A 19,626-nucleotide genomic window follows, 5' to 3' on the forward strand; every position below is an offset into this window, starting at 1 on the left:
TAGGATACTTCCTCCACTCATCTCTCCTCTCGAAGAACTCTCCGATAGCTGCTTCGCCATTCTCTCTCATTTTCTCTTCCTTTTTTCTTCATGCTTTTCATATATATTTTTTCCTTTTGATATTTGAAAAAGATGGTTTGGGAATATTAAAAAAACAGAGAGTAAAATAAAAAACCTCAAAAAGCGATGGATATATTTCATTAAAGGCTTTCAAAGTGGGGTGTCGGACCAAATTCCTCTTTTTTTTTAGGGGAATTTCGTCCAATACCCCCATTTCAAGAGCTTTAATGAAATATGCCCACTTCATTTCAATATTTTTTATTTTACCCTTTTATTTTTTAATATTTCCAAATTACCCTTTAAAAATATTAAAAAAAAAATTGAAGATAAAAAAGTATTCTATTTTTCCCCTAATATGGAGCACGAACAAGAAGAGGAAGAGAGAGTGAGAGAGAATGGTGAAGTAGCTTGGGACGACCAGAAAGTTGTTCAATAGGAGGAGTGAGTGGAGGAAGGAAGCATCCGAGGCTCATCAATCAGCTACACCACATCCTTCTTGATCTTGGCCTTGGAGTTGCTGCCTTTGGATGCCTGCTCGCATCAACCAAATGGATTTTTTCTTTCTCTTCAGTCTCAATACGCCATTTGGATCTACCCTAATTCGCCTCTCTAGGCATGTTTCAAACCCTTTATTTATTTATTTTTAATAAATAATTCATCATGAATATGTTATTTGTGTTAGATCATTATTTTTTGTTAATGGGTTTGGTTATTGTAATTTTCATTTGAATGGATTTTTATTTATATATTTATTTTTGGGGATTGTGGTTACACTTATTCGTGATCTTATTTGGATGATTTAATTTCTGGGTATTTTGGGATTTTAAGCCATTTTTTTCCCTGCGAAGATAGCTTGTGAATGCGATGGATTCCTATAATACTATGATAAATTGGTGAATACAAATATAAATTATGGGGTTGACTTTGAATTGTTTGAGCATTTTATTTGTGTGGATATGATGTCATGTCATTAATAAAAAGGAAAAAGACAAAATCAACGAGATGGATATTTATGAGCTTCTCCATTTCTTCTCCTCCCCCCCCCCCCCCCCCCCCCCCCAATTTATAACTTAACGATAATAAAGAAAGTTGAGCAATTTTGACATAGATTTCTTGTTGAATCCTTGTTTAGGTTGGAAATTTTGCTTTTGTTTTTCATAATGATCAAGGAGGATAAGGACCTCGTGGTTCTTTGAGAACTAAATTTAGATCTCAAGGAAAAATAAAACTTTAAGTATGCTAGTTTTAAAATTGCTAGGTGGGGCATTAACTTAGTTCCTTATGGATAAGCTCCAAATGAATGTATTAGCCTGTAAAGAGATTTAAATATGGTGTTTTCTTGATATTTAAGAATCGTATATTCTACTTCTAGGCTTAAATAGAACACTATTCCATGTTTTGCTTATAGTGCATGATGGTGCTGACCAAAATAAGGACAAAAGTAATGCATGGAAACAGATGGGAGATGGTGCAACAAAAATAGTATAGTAAATGTATTATTTAATATTTTATTTTACATTGCTGTGCTGCCTCTATTTTCATCCCATTCGTTTTGAAGCAATAAAACTTGTTGTTAAGCCGGTTAGCCAAAATTAGCATCCTATGTGAGTAGGTTGATTTATAAACTTTAAATCTGACTTTCCTGAATTATTTCTTCTAATAATTAGTTTGGTTTAGGCTAAAACCAAAACCTGGTAGGTTTGGAGACTTATCTAACTCCTTGCTCCTTTCTCCTTCTCTTTTTCTTCTTCTTCTTCTTCTCACCACTCTTCCCATTCCTCTACTTCTCACTAACTCTTCCCATATATCCATCTCACACAATTATCTTGAAAGAGATTGCCCATGTGTATGGTTGATAGAGAAGAATATAGGTTTTATGGTTTAAAGGGGCTCTTGTGTTCTCAAGACTGGAATCTTTGTTTATTTCCGCAAATTAATAATTATATTTCTACCAGGATGGGAAAGTACTTTGCTATGCTCATCCACATTTATGTTTGTGTTGGGAGTTTGTATTTTTTTCCCTTTATTTTTGGGTGTTAGCCTTTGTTATCTCCTTATGTCATAAGCATAAAAACCTTAAAGGCTAATTTTCTTCGTCTACTAAATCTCAATGCAGTTCTACACATTTCTTGATACAAGTCTAGTGACTTTGTCATTACTTCCAATTTTATAGCATTTTTCAGTGATGGAGAAATATCTGGAACTCCTGGGACCCTTGCCACTAGATTTCTTGCACTTGGTAATATCCGATTTAGCTATTTTTCCAACTTAACTGGTTGCATCATTGGTAGCTGCAAATACCACAACTATCGATTTAATAAGAGTTTTTCTCATACTTGCTTAGTTCACCTCAAAGCCAGTTCCACCATGTAGCTAAATCTTAATACTAAACTTACAGTACTAAGAGAAATAACCTAAATCTCTCCCCAGGTCACCAATACAAGTGGGCCTGCATTACCTAATAAAAAGTTAACCAATATTCATATATTTTGACGTATGTCATACCTCTTGGTTTATGAACATGGACAACGGTATAAGGACTGAAGGGGATTTCACATTTTCTCTCTCCCTCCCTCTCTCTCTCACATTTCGAAAAAATAAAAATGGCAAGTTTGAGAAGGATGTTGATGATTGTCGATCGACTTCTAAAATTGATGGCCGGGATCCACCACAGCTCTATTGCAGCAACAGCAGTTGAGCTTCCTCTTTTGTTCCCATGGAGACTCTGCTTTGGTGGGTATTTATCCATTTCTTACCTTTTTTTTTCTTTTTTTCTTGTGCATAGATAAAAAAAAAAGAAGTATAATATAGAAATCGAAAATAAAAGTGAAGTTCTAAATTTCTTAGGTGGGTTTGCAATTTGTGGGTTTTTTTTTTTTTTTTATTGTTTTTCGTTCCAGGCCATTATTGGGTTGTGTAAATGCTGGGTTTTATAATTTCTATTCAAACAATTTCAACTCGCTTGCTATCGATCTCTCAGACGAAGAGAGCAAGAGGTGCCTATTCATCAAGTATTTTCTTTTTTATTTTCTCTGTTTTTTTATTTAATTTTTGGAAATTGGGTTTTTAGTTTTTGGGTTTTGGTGATGATGATCATGTTTTGATTTCTTCTTGGATGGGAATGGGGTTAGACTACTATACAGGAGCAGACAACGTGGGTTTCTGGAATTGGATTTGGTTCTAAGAAAATGGGTGGAGGAGCATATCCATTCTATGGATGAAAATGGAATCAAAGCTCTTTGCCATGTCCTTGACCTGGTAACTATGCTACTCTTTTGCTTGCTTTCTATATTATAAATATGTGTATATATTAGAGGTAAGATTTATGAGGTATTTGATGAAGATTTATGAGGTATTTGATGACATTGAGATGCATATTCCATCTTCACATCATGTAAAACTTATAATGTTGAATTAATTATAAATGCATATTAATTTAACTGTCTCAGTTTTCATGGCTAATGCGTATATAATATAAGTGCATTACGCTTTGGAAGCTTGTGCAAATCAATGTTTCAAAGACCCAAAAAAAAAAAAAAATCCTGTATAAAAGAAATACTGGTCTTGTTTTGTTTTTCTTTTTGACAAAAAATGATAAATTCTAATGTTATATTTGTTTGCATATATCCATTGTTGTATGACTAGTGGTGTATATTAATCTCTCAGTTGGCATCAGGTGAAATACTTCTGTATTGAATTTGGAAAAAAATGATTGACACAAATTTTCTTTTTTCTTATGTATAGAGAAACTAGGGTAAACATGAAGTTCAAACTGAGCATCTTAATTATAGAATATTGCACTCAACATGTTCTATGGTGCAATACATAATTAAAAAATAATTGTAAATTTTGATGATTTGTGAAAGAAAAATTTAAACGCAATTTTGATGATAGTTAAAAAGATCCTTACGTTAAAAGCAGATATGGTCCGATATTTCCCTTGCTCCCTGTATTGTTTATGTTCTTTATTTCTCATCTAGCAAAAACTACTCGAGCTCCTTTTGATCTCCTAGAAGCGGAAGCTGAATCAGTTGCGGGCTATAATGTGAATGCAATTTTTCCTATGTCTTTCATATGCTTACAAGAGGAGAGGTGAGAGACGCGTTTTCATAGAGGAAAGGAAAGCAGAGGTGGAGCAGGGATTTTTTTTTTTTTTTTTCAATGGAATTGTAGGAATGTAATTAGTAGCCCAATTGTTGGATGTGTGATTTGGTAAAAAAGTCAATAGTATTGTGGTATTGTTTTGTTAAAAAAGTCATTTGTGGTATTATTTTGGTAAAATAGTATTGTGTGTTAAGTATTTTATATGTTATTTACAGTTATAGAGATGGTATTCGATAATCATGATAATACGATATTAATGTATTTATGGAATTATGGTGGGAAATTTATTCTTGTTGCAAATACACATTATCAAAATAGTTGTATTGAATTGTAATCATTTAAAATGAAAAACAAAAGAATTGACAATTACCAACGGTACAAAATCGATAATACCGATAGTCTATCGGTAATAAAGTAAATTAGGGTTGTTTGCTTTATTTGCACAATTTTTGTGTTATCTAATCTTAATAATTATATATAAACTTTACATAAAGTAGGTGTATTTTGTATGTTTTTTTATTGTTAAAGAGATGTTAAATATAACTTTATTAATGATTTTCAAAAAAAGAATCCACAAAAAAAGGGGAAAAAGTGAAAAAATTTCAAATAAAGTTGATTACTGATGATGCATCGGTAATTACTGATGCCAACAGTTTCATCAGTAATTATCGAAATCCCGTTGGTAATTACAATTTGTCATTTTTTTTTTAAAAAAAATTTGACAAGTTCGATAATGTGTGTTTCCACCAAGAACATGCAAAATCTAACTTTCTTAATGAACCTCAACAATACAATCCATAAAAATTTTGGAAAAAGTTAGAAAATTTCAACCAAAGTTAATTACCGATGGGTCATCGGTAATTACCGAGGAAGTCGTCCGTAATCCATATTAGAAGTCCATATGCTTGCTGGAAAAATTACCGATGATTCTATCAGTAATTACTGAAACCCCATCGGTAATTTCAATTTAACTATTTTTTCAAAGCAAATCACCACAATTCAATCCAACAATTTCGATAATATATGTTTCCACTAAGAACATGCTAAGTATAACTTTATTAATAATCCTTAATAAAAGAATCCATGGTAATGTTACGTGATTACCATAGGGGTTTCGGTACTTACCAATGAAACCTACGGTAATTTTTTCAGCAAAGACAAATTGATTACCATAGGTTGCATCGGTAATTACTGAAGCCTAACGGTAATAAATTTTTTTTGCCAATTTGAGAATTTTTTCTGAACTTTTGGGATTTTTTTCTCCTTAGGATCATTTAAGAAAGTATATTTTGCATGTTGTTGCATTTAACACACATTAGGGGACTTGTGGGGGCAAAAAATTTGCTAAAATGTGATAACCATAGGGGTTTCGGTAATTACAGATGAAATCTACGGTAATTTTTCCAGCAACTACAAATTGATTACCGTAGGTTTCATCGGTAATTATCGAAGGCCCTATAGTAATCAAATTTTTATGCCAATTTGAGAACTTTTTCAGACCTTTTGGGGTTTTTTTCTCTTTAGGATCATTGAAGAATGTATATTTTGCATGTTGTTGCATTTAACACACATTAGGGGACTTGTGAGGGCCAAAAAATTGATAAAATGTGATAACCATAGGGGTTTCGGTAATTATCGATGAAACCTATGATAATTTTTCCAGCAACTACAAATTGATTATCGTAGGTTTCATCAGTAATTAATGAAGGCCCTAGGGTAATTAAATTTTTTTTCCAATTTAGAACTTTTTCCAAACTTTTGAGGTTTTTTCTGTTTAGGGTCATTGATGGATGTATATTTTGCATGTTGTCGCCGGAAACACACATTAGCAAACTCTTTGGAGTCAAAAAATATGTGAATTGATGTTACTGAAAGCGTATCGGTAATTACCGATGGACCCGTCGGCATCGGGAATTACCGATGCACCATCGGTAATCATCTTTGTTTGAATTTTTATCACTACCGAGGGTCTTATTTTCTCTTATTTTGTCGACGGTTATTATTAGTAAAGCTAGATTCAGCATATTAAGATAACATTAATATAGGGTGCCATAATATTAAACATACGATCTACATTGAAAATTTATTAACGTACAATTCAACAGCATATTTTTCCTAAACCAAATAATGTCTTCCGGGCCAATAAAAGGTACTCCCTATCGATAATCAACTTTGGATGAAATTTTCTAACATTTTCCAAACTTTTTGGAATTCCTTTGTTGAGGATCATTAATAAAGTTAGATTTTCTATGTTCTTGGTCGAAACACACATTATCAAAGCATTACATCAATTGCTAATATTACAAAATAACCACTAAACTAAAAGCAAACTAAAAGGCGATGAAAAAGTTTAAAATTGAGAATCAAACATATGACTTCCCAAGAAAGAGTTTCTTAAGCTTGTCATGTAAGAAAGATGATGCAAAACCTGCTTTACCCTTTCAATCACTTTGGCATGAGAGTAGAAAACAGATGACTCATGACACAATCATTTTATGGTCATTCATAAACAGCATTACATCAATTGTTGATATTACAAAATAACCAATAAGAACTTAGCATCCTTACTCCTCAAGACATACTGGATCTACATTTGAAATTAAACCAACAACCACATCAATGGGTGGCGAAATTGCATGTAGGCCACGAGCCATCACTATCTTGGCTATTCCTCGACTTCCAGAGATAGCAATCCCTCCAATTTCACAATCAATAGCCCCGAGCAATAGAGCAGTTTTAATCGCATCCTACAAGCCATTATGTATACACAAATTCACATTGGTGGAGAATTAACTAATTAATCATCAGTAAATGTTAACCGGTTTATAGAGTGAAATCACATTATTTATAGCAACTTAAAGAATATTTTAATACTTGTCCTATTTAATTTATTTCTTCCATATGCATTAGTGGCTGTACAAAATCAAATAGGACATCCCTTGAAATTTAAAATGCTTCTTATCCTAATTATTCAACCAATCCATCTCGTTGGAATAATTTAACCACGTCAATCTATTAGAGAAGTAACACCAAGCCATCACACCCAAATACAAAATTAATCTACAAATTCTCTGAGAACCAAAACTCTAGAAAGAGTTCAAGAAATTCAAATAATTAAGACCCATTTCACTAAAAACACCATACCAAAACCCATATTCCATTTTCATAAGAAAATGCAGAATTAACCAAAAAAAAAAAAAAAAGAAAGAAAGAGTAAAAAGGAAGTACTTGACCAACAATGGCAGCTAGGGGGAAATGCTGTCTTCCATAAGGAGTAACATATGGGTTCTTCTCTGGAGCTAGTACAGCTCCATTACCATTGCCAGTCAGCAGAAGCAGTAGCATTTGCAAAACCACGAACATGAAGGCCATGGAAGTGAAGGCATTTGGAGTTGAAAGAAAAAGAAGAAGAAGAAGCAGCAAAAGAGTGAGAGAAGAGACATATAAATCTTTTAAAAGTTTTTTAAAGGTATAATGGATATTAAAAGGTAAAACAAAAAAATTCATAATTCGGTAGGTATATATTCTCAAAGCTCTTTCAAAAGGGACATTGGGCTAAATTTTCCTTTTTTTTTAACATGAGGCCTAATTGATATCTTAGAGAGCGGTTTAAGCACAAATTGAAAGGCCCAAAGACTTGAAGAGGTCCAATTCCTCTGTCTCAAGAAGACCCTAAAAAAAAAACACACCAGGAAGCAACCTTCTCTTTCCCTACTACTTCTCCGTCTCTGTCTCCGCTCACCGCTTTTGCCTTCTCTGCTTCTTCGGAGCTCCAACGTACTTGTCTGATCCTCTTTTTGAGTTTTTCGCGGTGGGCTTGACGTTTAGGTTAATGGGTTCGTCGAATATTAGAGACCTCTTGACGGCGTTTAGTCCTTTGCAGGACTTCGTCGCCATTAGCGCCGGTGATGGTCGAATTAAGGTTCTGCCTCTCTTTTCTCTCCCTGAATGCATTCTTATTGCTGTAGTAAACCGGAACTTTGTCTAGTCGAGCTGGGTTTCTGAAATTTTCAGCTCAAAATTAATTAATTAATTATTATTATTTTTTTTTTGTTTTGTTTTGTTTTGTTTTGTTTTGTATTTTAGATATGGGACACTGTGAAGGGTCAGGTTCAGACCGAGTTTACGGACATCATGGAATCGGAAGAGACAAGCATATATAAGAAGCAAGAAAGAGGGCACCTTTCAGTTGATTACACGTGCATGAAGTGGTTCTCTTCAGAAGCAAAGGTTTTATTATTTTTATTTTTATTTACTTTTGTTATTTTATTTTATTTTATTTATACGACTTTGAAATTCATCTATATGTTATGTTTATGTTGCCTTCTTATATTTGGAAAAGTTTTGAGCTTAATGTTGTTGCTGGTGATGGTTGCAGAAGAAAAAAAGGAAGATTGGAGATTCATTTTTAGTTTTAGGAACTGCCAGTGGTGATGTTTTGGCTCTTGATGTGTCTGCTGGGCAGTTAAAATGGAAAATCAATGATTGTCATCCTGGGTGAGTTCTTTAATTTAGTGGGTTCATTTTAGCATTTGGCAGTATCATAGACTGAGCTGATACTGAGTCCATTGTTTATGTGGGTTGGCTAATCGATCTTTATCTCCTATTGTTCAGGGGTGTTAGTGCTGTATCATTTTCGAGAAAAGGTTCATGCATTTATGCAGCTGGGTCCGATGGGATGGTTTGCCAAATTGATCCTATGTCGGGAAATCTGTTGGGAAAGTTCAAAGCTTCCACAAAGGCAATATCTTCTATGTCTGTTTCACCAGGTTTGTGTATTTTAATACTTTTATGCTTTGCTTGACTTATGTGGAAATTAATCTGTATCTTTTCTGATAGTTTAACTTCAATGTTGAGTAAGAAGACTTTTTAGAGTCCACATAAGCATCTTTTTTTTTTTTTTTTTTTTTGGGGGGGTTAGATTGTAGCATCCATTATTTTGCTAACGTTGCCTACTGGCTGGTCTTTCCTTTGGATCAGATGGCAATATATTAGCAACTGCAGCTGGGAGATTAAGGATTTTCAATTGTTCTAACGTCAAGAAGATACAGAAGTTTTCTGGTCATCCAGTGAGTGTCTTGCAATTCATATTGCAATTCATATTGATATCTTTGTCCTGTTTATTTTGCTCGAGTTTATATAAGTTTCTCATCTATTCAATAGGGAGCTGTTCGCTGTTTGATTTTTTCTGAAGATAGTAAGTATGTGCTATCATCTGCTGTTGGTGAAAGATATGTTGCGATATGGAATATAGGTGGTAGCAAATCAGTAAGCTGCGTACTAGCAATGGAGCACCCTGCTGTTTTCCTAGATAGCAGGTGTATTCACAGCGGAGAAGATGATAATGCTGGTCTATGTGTGTTGGCCATTTCGGAAATTGGTGTTTGTTATCTTTGGTTTGGACAGAATGTTGACGAATTAAGGAATACTAAGCCCACAAAAATCTCAATATCTTCTGAAGATATTTCCTTGAAAAGTCATAACGCTGCATTACCTACAATATTTGCTGCTATATTGCGAGGCTTTTCTAAACCTGCTTCTGGGAAGATATTTGTTGCATATGGACAACTAGTAAAGCCATCATTTGAAAAAATTCTGTTGCATTCTGGTACAGACATAGAGTTGAGTACTTCCCATGATGGGGTTCTTCTACCAATGAGTCAGTATCTTTCTAAATCCAAAAAAGGACAAGATGTACAAAATAGAGGTAGACTTCTACTTGTTTCATTATTTTTATGTTTATGATAATTAAGATGGTCTTCTTCTTTGCTAGTTGAAATTGTGTTTGGGTTCTATGGTGAGTGACCTGTTCATAAGACATATGGGTCGTAATTCGTTTCCTCCTTTAGATAATGTGCCTATGAAAAACTTTGTTGTTAGCATTTATGCTTGTTTGATGCTTATAGTTTCCTCTACATTAAACAGTGTTACATTTATTAGTCTATTTTACTTTCTTTCTTGTTGCATGGATAGCTAATTGGTTGTCCATTGATTAATCAGTTATTGCGTTGGACCGTGCAAATGCTGAGGATGCTTTACTTCCTATCCCAAAGATATTGGATCCTGACAGGAAAAGTGATGCTGAGTTTATGAAGAGCGAAGGTGGGAAAATTATACTTCATGTAATGTTAATGTAATAAATTTTCTCTCATATGACTCTGCTTTCTAGGTTATTGTCTTTTGATCTGTCATTTGATTATGTTTGAGCAAAGACACCTTCATATTTCTTGATTAGAAAATGTCTTTCTTCCTCAATTAAACTTCTGCTTGAGCGTGCAGCTATTGTCTTAATGTTTTTTTTATGTTGTTATATCTTCTTTGATCAATGCATAACACATGTTGGGTTGAACTACTTCTCAAGTTTAACTGTTGTGATGCAACCACTGACCAGTATTTAGAATGTGTGGTTCCTTGCTTATATTTGTTGATTTCCACTGGTTGCAGATGACATGGTAGAAATGGAACTTGACACTGAAGCAATCTGCATAGAGGACCGGCTAAGGTCATTAGGAATTCTTAGTAAAGAAGATAATAGTGCATCAAAGTCCAAAGTTAACTCCAATATATTTAATGGTGTTGATCTAAAAGTTAATATGCCACAAAAGAAGGTAAATATTTACTTTTAATTTTCCCATTTTCTGATTTATATGCTTGCATGTGAGAATTTATATGTTATTTATTTTTGGTGGGTTCAGGGGGGTTTGGTGGTTGGAACTTGATTTCATCTTGGTTCCTGATGTCATCCCTTTACTTTTGTTCTTGATGAGTTTATAACTTTTAAGTTCATATAACTGACTTCATAATTACTCTTAACAGATGAAGGCAGTTGTTTTGTCAAAAATACCTGATGATGCATACAAATTACTAGGAGTCTTGGTGGCCATGTGGCAATCAAGGTTTGAACTTGTTTACACACGTCTGTTTGCACTCATCCATTTTATGTGCATGTATCTTTGTATGGCTATATGTATACAAGATTAGCACATCTAACTTGAAAATTCAGACATAAGCTCTAGCGAATAGCTGAGCTATCTTTGATAGTGTCATTTTCCAGTTAATTTTTACATTTTGCAAACAAAATTTCCATTCCAGGGTAATGAAAGTTTGGAATCTGGTTTTATATGGAGAATCTGTTTGTTAAATACTAATAATAAAAGAAATTTGATTACCTGTGATAGTTGTTGACAGATTGTGTAGTGGAAAGCATGTTCTTCCATGGATTTACAGCATATTGGTGAATCATAGTCATTACGTGGTTTCTCAAGAACCAGCTACGCAATTGCTAAACTCCTTGGTCAAGGTAAATGGTTGAAGGATTATTGTCATTAAAATAGAGTAGCTTTATACTGTTGTTATTATATTATTTTTTGCCCCTTATTCATGCTTTTATGAATGTCTGGGAATCTGAAATTATTTTATTGCCTTCTAAAGCAATCTTCTATTCAGTTCGTTTAAAATTAAGGTGTTACATAAGACTTCCTGCATCGCTACAAGAAATTAGACCAGAACTACTATATATTGCATGCTCAAATTATCATGTTTCTCCTACCAGGTTGCAAAATCTAGAGGTGCTGCAATTCAACCTTTACTACAATTGTCAGGTCGTTTGCAACTTTTGACAGCACAGGTAATAATTGCACATTCTTGTTTTGTTCATTATGTTTGATGGGTTGATTCGTATTTTATTGTGCCTTTCAAATTATTCGAGCAGATTAATAAGGCAACCCAAGCCAAAACGCAATTCGACCATGAGCACCAGATGGATGAAACTGATGATGATGATGTAGATGAAATTCTCTATAGGGAAGAAGAAGAAGAAGAATCTGAATTAAGCAGTGACAATGACGAGTAGGAGCATATTTTAGGTAGAGGCCTGATACTTTGTACCAAATCTTCAAAGATAGAGGCCTAAAATATTGCTGGCCAGCTGTCAACTTTGCATGAACTGGTGGAGTGTATCTGTTGTTGCCAAGAAGCTGTTCAGTGTGCTGTTTAGCTGGGATTCTGTCTCATCATGCCCTGCCAAACAGCCTAAAATTTTGTTTCCCTCAATTTTACCTCTTCTCATAATCTCATTGTTATGAAAATTGGATTTCTTTCAGTAATATAATCAATTGTAACTCTGTTTTATGCCTCTTTATTTTTCTCTTTTTCTTTTCCCTGTAACTTATTTGCACAAGTTTAGGTTCATTAGTGTAATACTTGCTGCGACTGTCATGTAAAAGAAGAAGCAATTTTGAAACAAACTTGTCTTGTTCTGTTAAAAGACTTCTTACTCTGTTGATGCCATTGTATATGCAAAGCCAAAACACAGGAGTTTTGAAGAACTTAAACAAATGTCCTTACAAATGATATTATACCAACAAGGAGAAACATAATTTTGGGAGATTGAGATGAGAAAAGAGAAGAGAATAAATGAAATTATCGAGGAGAATGTTCTAGAAGACCTTTAAAGAGATTGCGTACTTTTTTAAACAGCTAAAAGTAGTTTAAGAGAAGAAAAGTAAAGTAAAAAGAAGACTTAGTTTTCAAAAATGAAGGGATGAGAAATATGGATTAAGAATAACAAACAGCTTTACAGATTCTTTTTTACATAAAATCGAAATGACTTCCGAGCAGCATTTAGTAGAATCTAATTCTTTCCAGCACCAACAAGTTTAGAATCATATTCTTCCCGCTTTAAACACACTTTCACATGCTTAATATGAAAAAACATTTTAAAAAAAATTCCACCAAATTTATCTTCTTATTATGCTTTTAATTATTCTCCATTGACTTTCCCATCAAGGCTCGCTTGTAGGCACAGCAAAACAGTCTCTTTCCTTTCCCACCATCCTTTCTTTCCTTTTTACACTATTCTACATGCATTTGGATTTTCATCACTAAAAATTGATGTGATATTTCCACTCCCATTATTACCGTTTACGTAATACTGTTGTTCTTCATGATAGTGGTCGTTCCTATTGTAATAAGGGTCGATCCTACTGTAATACGGGTCGATCCTAGTGTAATTTGGCTGTCTTGGTGGTGATCTGACATATTCATATTCAGTGACATGTGATGATGGCCTGTATGTATTGTAGCTGTGTGTCACATAGACAGGGGGCACTGGTACTGGTGCCGGGGCCGGAACTGGTGCTGGTTCGTGTGGTTCTTGACCACTTTGGTACTTGTTCCAATACCCTGGACCACCATGGCCATAGCCGTATCTGTATCCATATTCAGGGGGCGGATGGTGGTAGACAACATGAACCTCCCCTACCTCTTTTGGTCTAGAAGGCTGCCCTGGTTGACCTGCATTGGTGTCTACAGTAACAGGTGGTGATGGTGTTGGTTGTGTTGGCTCTGGTGGTGGATTCTCTGGTGGTGGTGGGTCTTTTGGCTGCTCTGCTGGTGGAGAGGCTTCAGCTGGTGGTGGAGGAGGAGCTTCGGACGATGGAGGATTTGATGGTGCTTCATCAGGGGCAGGGGGTGGTTGTGCACTAGTCCCTTCTTGTGGTTGTTGTTGTTCTGTTGGTGGTGGAGCAGCAGGTTCTGCTACTTCTGTATGGGAACAAATGGTGGCAACTTTCCTTGTCTTTTTAATGGCTTTCATGATTCTTTCTGGCTCTGCCCACCCAATCACTGTTAGCTTCTGTTGAGGGAAATCAATGTAAAGATCATATATGCCTGTTGAATAACAAAAAAGATGAAAATTAGACTCAAACTAAAGAGGTGAAATATGGCATTAATTTTTTTTTTTTTTGGTCTCAATCAATAGCTTACCATTAATGCCATACAATGCTTTCTTGATCTTTTGCACGCACCCATTACAGTCCATCCGGACCTGTATCTCGGTGATTTTAGGTTTCTGCATTTGAAGATGAAAATCCAACTCGTTAGAACATAAAAAATCCAACTTTATAAACAGAATATGTATATATATATATATATATATATGTACAAGGAAAGGAATTGCTATATAGATTTGGAGGTGTACCTCTAATTCTGGAACCATGAAGAAGAGTAGGAGAGGGAAAGAAAGGAGGCCAGGAGTATGGGGAAGTTTTGTGATGAGGAGGATGGAGAGCATGAAAGGAGAATCAATTGGTGGCATTTATTTGTAACAAGGGCAAGGAATATTTCAAAGGCAAAAGACAGTGGGACATGCAAGGAATCTCTTTTTTTTTGGGGAAAGAGAGAGGGAGAGCAGTGCAGATTGATGAGCCTCCTGAAGTCATTGTCAAAGAGGGTTAGAGAAGAAAAGGACTGGTGATTTGTATGTTTATATGGCGAATGGAAAATGGTGAGCCAAAGGGAATTTTGCTTTTTCTGATGGATGGCCATGTATAATTGAAAGTATGTGTATTGTGAGGATTGGATTAGGATATCCAAAACCGACCATAGAAAAGAAATTAAAAGTAAGAAAAAACAAACCATTTTTGTGTGCATTTTTAATCAGTCAAAACTATCAAAGTAGCTTTCTGGGTTTTGAAGGATATCCACTCTTATGGAATCCTTTTGTCACAAGAAAAGATCTCACTATTACATTATAAAAGTGACACAAAAATTTTGCTGTTTATGTTTTTAATCGAAAATTGTTATCTGGGTTGGAAAACATAATTCTTCTTTCGTTTCTGTTGTAAAGGTTGTTGGAGATGGTAAAAGAGATTCTGTCATGGCCATTTTATAAGTTCATTCAATTTGAGTTTCAATTAGCTTAATTTTTGCTACCTAATAAAGTGGGTTTTTGTTCATTAATCATAATATATAAAGAACTTGAGGAACATTATTATCCCTCTTGGTCAAATCTTTATATTTAACTTAAAATCTGGTATGCCTAATCTTTCAGGATCCTTTTTACAAATCCTTAAAGAATTCCAAAACCAAATACTTAGAATTTAACAAAATCTATGTGTACCATTTCACATTTGCTAGATACCACATTCAGCAAGAACAACTTTCATTCAAAGAAGTAAACTCCAAAATCAAGATGCTAATATTACTTGATTCTTAGGACATTCCATTTTAACCAATCTCGCTACAAAGATTGAAAAACCGTAAAGTTTTCCAATCTCACTACAAAGTTGAAGAACTGTAAAGTTTTTGGTGCAAGCAATAGAATAGGGCCAGCACGATATGCACGATATTGTGCTAAATTCAACTGAGTTTCTAACAGTCCAGCATCCACCAAATGTCAGCAAGACCTGGAAAGTGAGCTTTCGAGAAAAGAGTGTAGCTGGTTATGCTTGATTTGATTAGGCCCTATGATTGCTGACAGAATGAGACTTCGCCTTTATTAATTGCACCATTTATTATAAAAAAAGTTTGTTTAGTGGTCTTACTTTATATATATGGAGATATTTTTCTTTTTCCATACTTATTTTCATATTGGAACCCAAGAAAACCAAAAGAAAACAAAAAGAACCTTCCTTTAACTTGGTTATACCCAAGTTCATAATCTTTCTTTTTTCTTTTGAGCTGGTGAATATTTTGTTTTAGGGCAGGCAAACAAAAGTGGGATGGATTCATGGACAAAAATGGCTGTGTTTTTCTATATTTTTCGTTGACCATATTTTTTATTTTATTTTTTATTTTTAAGAGTGAGGAAGGAATATTTGCACAGTTTCAATATAATTTGTATAAAATTAAGGATCATGCAAAAAAAAGCCATAGCATTCTAATTGAACCTTTTGGCAAAATGGATTTGTGGGAGAAAAACTTGTTGGTTCTTTCTAGTGGCTTCAGATTTTTATATCTTGCTTGGCTAGAAGGAAGAAAGTAATATGTAAAAGAGTCTTCTGATCAACCAGAAACAGAATTGCAGCAGAAAATTATTAAGAGTCCTTTAAATTGAAACCGAATTGACTAGCTTTCTATTTTTGTGGAGGAATATTTGGCTATTGCATGTCTAGGATCGTCGTACTTGTTTGGTTGTAGCCTGACTGTTTCATGCATTTTGCTTATTTTTCGGTGCAAAATTGGGGATTGTTTAAAGTTTTGCTTATATTCTGGTATGGTATCAAATAAATAAGAGTTGCCCAACTATTAGAGAGAATAGTTGAGTCTGGCTTGACTTCTTGGCTTCTCCATGAACCTATTTTCCTATGGTGCTTTTAACCTAAAAAAGTATATGTTATAAATGCATGCAACACTCTAAATGCCCCCTTAAAACAAATAGAATACAAGGCAGTGGTAGAGTAACAATATTTGCTTTTCTTTTATTTTTTAATTTGTTCGGGAGCTATTTTTTGTCCTTAAATAAGATAATTACTTGATTGGTAATTAGCTTGCTATGAAAAGTTTACGACTTCTCTATGCTCTCAACTTCCCACCTGCTCGGAGTCAAAGATTGCACATACATGTATATGTGCTTACACACATACATGTGCATGCATAATTTGTGGAAAACACATTTTTTTTTTCAGTTAAATGGACAATCTATAACGAGATCAATGAAACTTGAATTTTGATTTATAGACTTTTGGCCTTCTTAGCGAATTTTGTTATAGTCGAAAGTTGAATTTGTTAGAAATAATGTATGAATATATATGTAAATAAAGGTGGATATTGTGAGATCTCACATCGGTTGGAAGGGAGAACGAAGTATACCTTAAAAGAGATTGTGGATACCTTTCTCTTGAGATGCGTTTTGACAAAACCGTGCAGGCTGGACCCAAAGCGGACAATATCTCATGGGGGTGGACTGGGCTGTTACAGTTGGTATCAGAGCCAAATCCGGATCGGTGTGCCAGCGAGAACGTTGGGCCCCAAAGGGGATGGATCCGGATCGGTGTGCCAGCGAGGACGTTGGGCCCCAAAAGGGATGAATTGTGAGATCCCACATCGGTTAGAAAGGGGAACAAAGCATACCTTAAAAGAGGGTGTGGATATCTTTATCTTGAGATGCGTTTTGACAAAACCGTGCGGGCTAGGTCCAAAGCGAACAATATCTCATGCGGGTGGACTGAGCTGTTACAATACAACATAATAATGTAAGATAAAATTACATAGATATTTAGAGAATTTATAACCTGTATTTCCTTAATTGATCTGTTTTTTGGAAGTTTAACCGAGGCTTGTGTAATACCATAGTGTCCTTTACCTTCACTATACCACTGTCATTGCTTTCTCTCTGTTTTTCACGTATTTCTCAAAAATCTATTTTTTCTCTGTAAAACTTCAAAAAACTGAAAAGAACATTTTCAAGTACGTGGAAGCTTCAAACTCTCACCAAAAAAGTTGTGTCCCCGTAATACTCTCTCCCACTAATTTAAAAATATTATTTTATTTATTAATTAAAAATATTATTTTATCAAAACTCAACCAACCAAAAAAGGACCCAAAGCCCAAATCATTCACACATATGGGCCTGGGCCCAAACTCTAACAATCCCCCACATGAATGATTTTATTTCTAAAACAAACATGACTCTGGTGGTAAAGCTCTGCAGTTGAAATCTGCATAAGATAGGTAGATGCTACTCTTTGAACCTTCCCTTGTGGGACTACATCTTTTTTATTGACTTACGGTAAATGTGATGTCTTTGAACCATTTTGTCTTTTGTGTAAATGACAACATAGCCCACACATGATTCCTTCCTAGTATACTTCAGTTCTCACTGTTGTGTTCATTTTGGCCTTGAACACCTCCCTGGTTCTGCAAGAGTTTCTAAAAAATTGCACCCTTAACAATTCTCCTTTGAAGCGGCCACTATTCTCTCTCACATAGGTGATTCCTACTCCCAATGTAATCAGCATAACTATGCATAAATTACCATACACTTATAGAAATCATTAAAAGCATACTTTATGCTTAACCTTTTTCTATCACTATTGGTCATAGGAATGGATGGAGGATTAACCCCCACAGTGATCCATACCAGTCTTTACAATTGCGTTGTCTCATTGAACCTTGATCTTGGGATCTCCAGTCAACTAGGTTGGGTTTCCATCGTATCGACTTTATTCACGGCTTCAATCCCATTCCCCTCGACGACTTCTTAACTAATTCTCTATTTAACCCTTTGGTAAGCAGATCCGCAATATTATCTTTTGACTTTACATAGTCTATTGAAATAACTCCAGTTGAGATTAACTGTCTCATGGAATTGTGTCTACGACGTATGTGTCTAGACTTTCCATTATACATAATATTTTGTGCCCTGCCAATCGCAGATTGACTATCACAATATAAAGTTATTGCTGGCACAGGTTTAGACCACCTCGGAATGTTCTCTAAAAATTGGTGTAGCCATTATGCCTTTTCACCACATTTATCTAATGCAATAAACTCAGATTCCATCATGGATCGAGCTATCACAGTTTGTTTTGAGGACTTCCATGTTACGGCTGCACATGCTAATGTGAATACATATCCACTAGTGGATTTTGAATCCTTTATATCTGATATCCAATTTGCGTCACTGTATCCTTTTAATACAGTAGGATATCTTGTATAATGCAGTTTGTATTCACGAGTATATCGTAAGTACCTAAGTACTCTAATGATTCCTTTCCAATGATCATCATTTGGATTACTTGTGTATCTACTCAGTCTACTTATAGCGTAGGCTAAGTTTAGTCTAGTGCAACTCATCAAGTACATCAGACTTCCAATCACCCTAGCGTATTCTGATGTGATTCCGTCCTAGCCCGCTCAACCGATAACCCGCTGGGATGCTGATCCGACACGGATGAAGACTAGGCCAATCACAAGAGCTCAAATTAAGAGATTTAAGGACAACCTGGGAGCATTTATACAGGGGCTAATCAATTCTCAACAAAGCTTATCCATACTTGAAGATACAAAGCCTATTCTAAGCATCCAAGTGGTGGAAGCCGATACGGACCTGGGTAGCAGTTTTGGTGCAAATATGGACAATGGGCAGCATGAAATGGTTCTAACTCTTTATGGATTCAATACATATGTCTAAGAGGATATGGAATCAAGTCAAGGCAGCTTCAAAGGCATTCAAAAAGGGGTTGTACAGACAGCTTCAAATTTGGCCTATTTTTTACTGTATTTTGCTGAGTTGGCTTTTTCTTCCTCTTCCAAGCATGGGCAACGTGTGGGCTTCATATTCAGCTTATTTTGCATCCTACAAAGCATATTGAAGCTGATTTGGAGCTCAATTTGATCAAAGATTGGTCAAAGTCAACTTAGTCAAAAAGCTAGTATTATATTTTCCTAATTTGATTCTACTTTTTGTTTTAGAAAATTACCATTACTTTTTGGTTTTTATTTATTTATTTTCTGGAACAATAAGTTTAGGAAAGTTATTATTTTATTATTTTCATTGTAAATTAATTAATTTCTAATTCAAAATAAATAAATTAATTAATTCAAATTAGATTAGGAAAGGAGTGAGAATTTCGGCCACCATAGAACTCTTCATTGTGTGGCCGGTTTTTCCTAGGGTTTTTAATACCCGTGTACTGTTTATGTTTGGGCATGTATATAATATATATATATATATACATA

At 34.7% G+C, this 19,626-nt stretch overlaps 4 protein-coding genes across 8 annotated transcripts; 2 read left to right on the forward strand and 2 right to left on the reverse strand.

Annotated features, from left to right (window-relative positions):
- The first annotated feature begins 238 nt into the window (after positions 1–238).
- Positions 239–4,434, forward strand: LOC112493177 (succinate dehydrogenase assembly factor 2, mitochondrial-like). Of its 3 annotated transcripts, none has more exons than XM_048464708.2 (4): positions 239–2,793; positions 2,961–3,071; positions 3,192–3,318; positions 4,041–4,434. In XM_048464708.2, the coding sequence occupies exons 1-4, from the start codon at positions 2,777–2,779 to the stop codon at positions 4,071–4,073; spliced, it is 288 nt and encodes a 95-aa protein (XP_048320665.2). In that variant the 5' UTR covers positions 239–2,776; the 3' UTR covers positions 4,074–4,434. The 3 variants fall into 3 exon arrangements, 2 of the variants coding, with proteins under 2 accessions (XP_048320665.2, XP_048320666.2); XR_009635003.1 differs by having other exon boundaries at positions 240–2,793; positions 2,961–3,056; positions 4,074–4,434; XM_048464709.2 differs by having other exon boundaries at positions 246–2,793; positions 2,961–3,056.
- A 2,050-nt stretch (positions 4,435–6,484) lies between these two features.
- Positions 6,485–7,613, reverse strand: LOC112489006 (magnesium-chelatase subunit ChlD, chloroplastic). The gene is made up of 2 exons (XM_025066974.3): positions 7,393–7,613; positions 6,485–6,911 (listed from the first exon to the last, which is right to left on the reverse strand). The coding sequence occupies exons 1-2, from the start codon at positions 7,534–7,536 to the stop codon at positions 6,729–6,731; spliced, it is 327 nt and encodes a 108-aa protein (XP_024922742.3). The 5' UTR covers positions 7,537–7,613; the 3' UTR covers positions 6,485–6,728.
- A 192-nt stretch (positions 7,614–7,805) lies between these two features.
- On the forward strand, positions 7,806–12,302 carry LOC107433202 (uncharacterized). Its single transcript, XM_048465404.2, has 12 exons — positions 7,806–8,086; positions 8,251–8,394; positions 8,543–8,661; positions 8,779–8,933; positions 9,145–9,233; positions 9,328–9,871; positions 10,165–10,266; positions 10,609–10,772; positions 10,981–11,060; positions 11,353–11,464; positions 11,717–11,791; positions 11,876–12,302. The coding sequence occupies exons 1-12, from the start codon at positions 7,997–7,999 to the stop codon at positions 12,014–12,016; spliced, it is 1,815 nt and encodes a 604-aa protein (XP_048321361.2). The 5' UTR covers positions 7,806–7,996; the 3' UTR covers positions 12,017–12,302.
- A 402-nt stretch (positions 12,303–12,704) lies between these two features.
- LOC107433222 (leucine-rich repeat extensin-like protein 3) lies at positions 12,705–14,297 on the reverse strand. 3 transcript variants are annotated; one of them, XM_016044485.4, is made up of 3 exons: positions 14,144–14,297; positions 13,930–14,014; positions 12,705–13,833 (listed from the first exon to the last, which is right to left on the reverse strand). In XM_016044485.4, exons 1-3 carry the CDS (start codon positions 14,258–14,260, stop codon positions 13,013–13,015), a joined length of 1,023 nt encoding a protein of 340 aa, XP_015899971.1. In that variant the 5' UTR covers positions 14,261–14,297; the 3' UTR covers positions 12,705–13,012. The 3 variants fall into 3 exon arrangements, with proteins under 3 accessions (XP_015899971.1, XP_024922423.1, XP_048321362.1); XM_025066655.3 differs by having other exon boundaries at positions 12,705–13,798; positions 14,144–14,161; XM_048465405.2 differs by lacking the exon at positions 14,144–14,297 and having other exon boundaries at positions 13,930–14,020.
- Between the last annotated feature and the right edge of the window lie 5,329 nt (positions 14,298–19,626).

Source organism: Ziziphus jujuba, chromosome 11, assembly GCF_031755915.1.
Source record: "Ziziphus jujuba cultivar Dongzao chromosome 11, ASM3175591v1".
Taxonomy (NCBI): Eukaryota; Viridiplantae; Streptophyta; class Magnoliopsida; order Rosales; family Rhamnaceae; genus Ziziphus; species Ziziphus jujuba.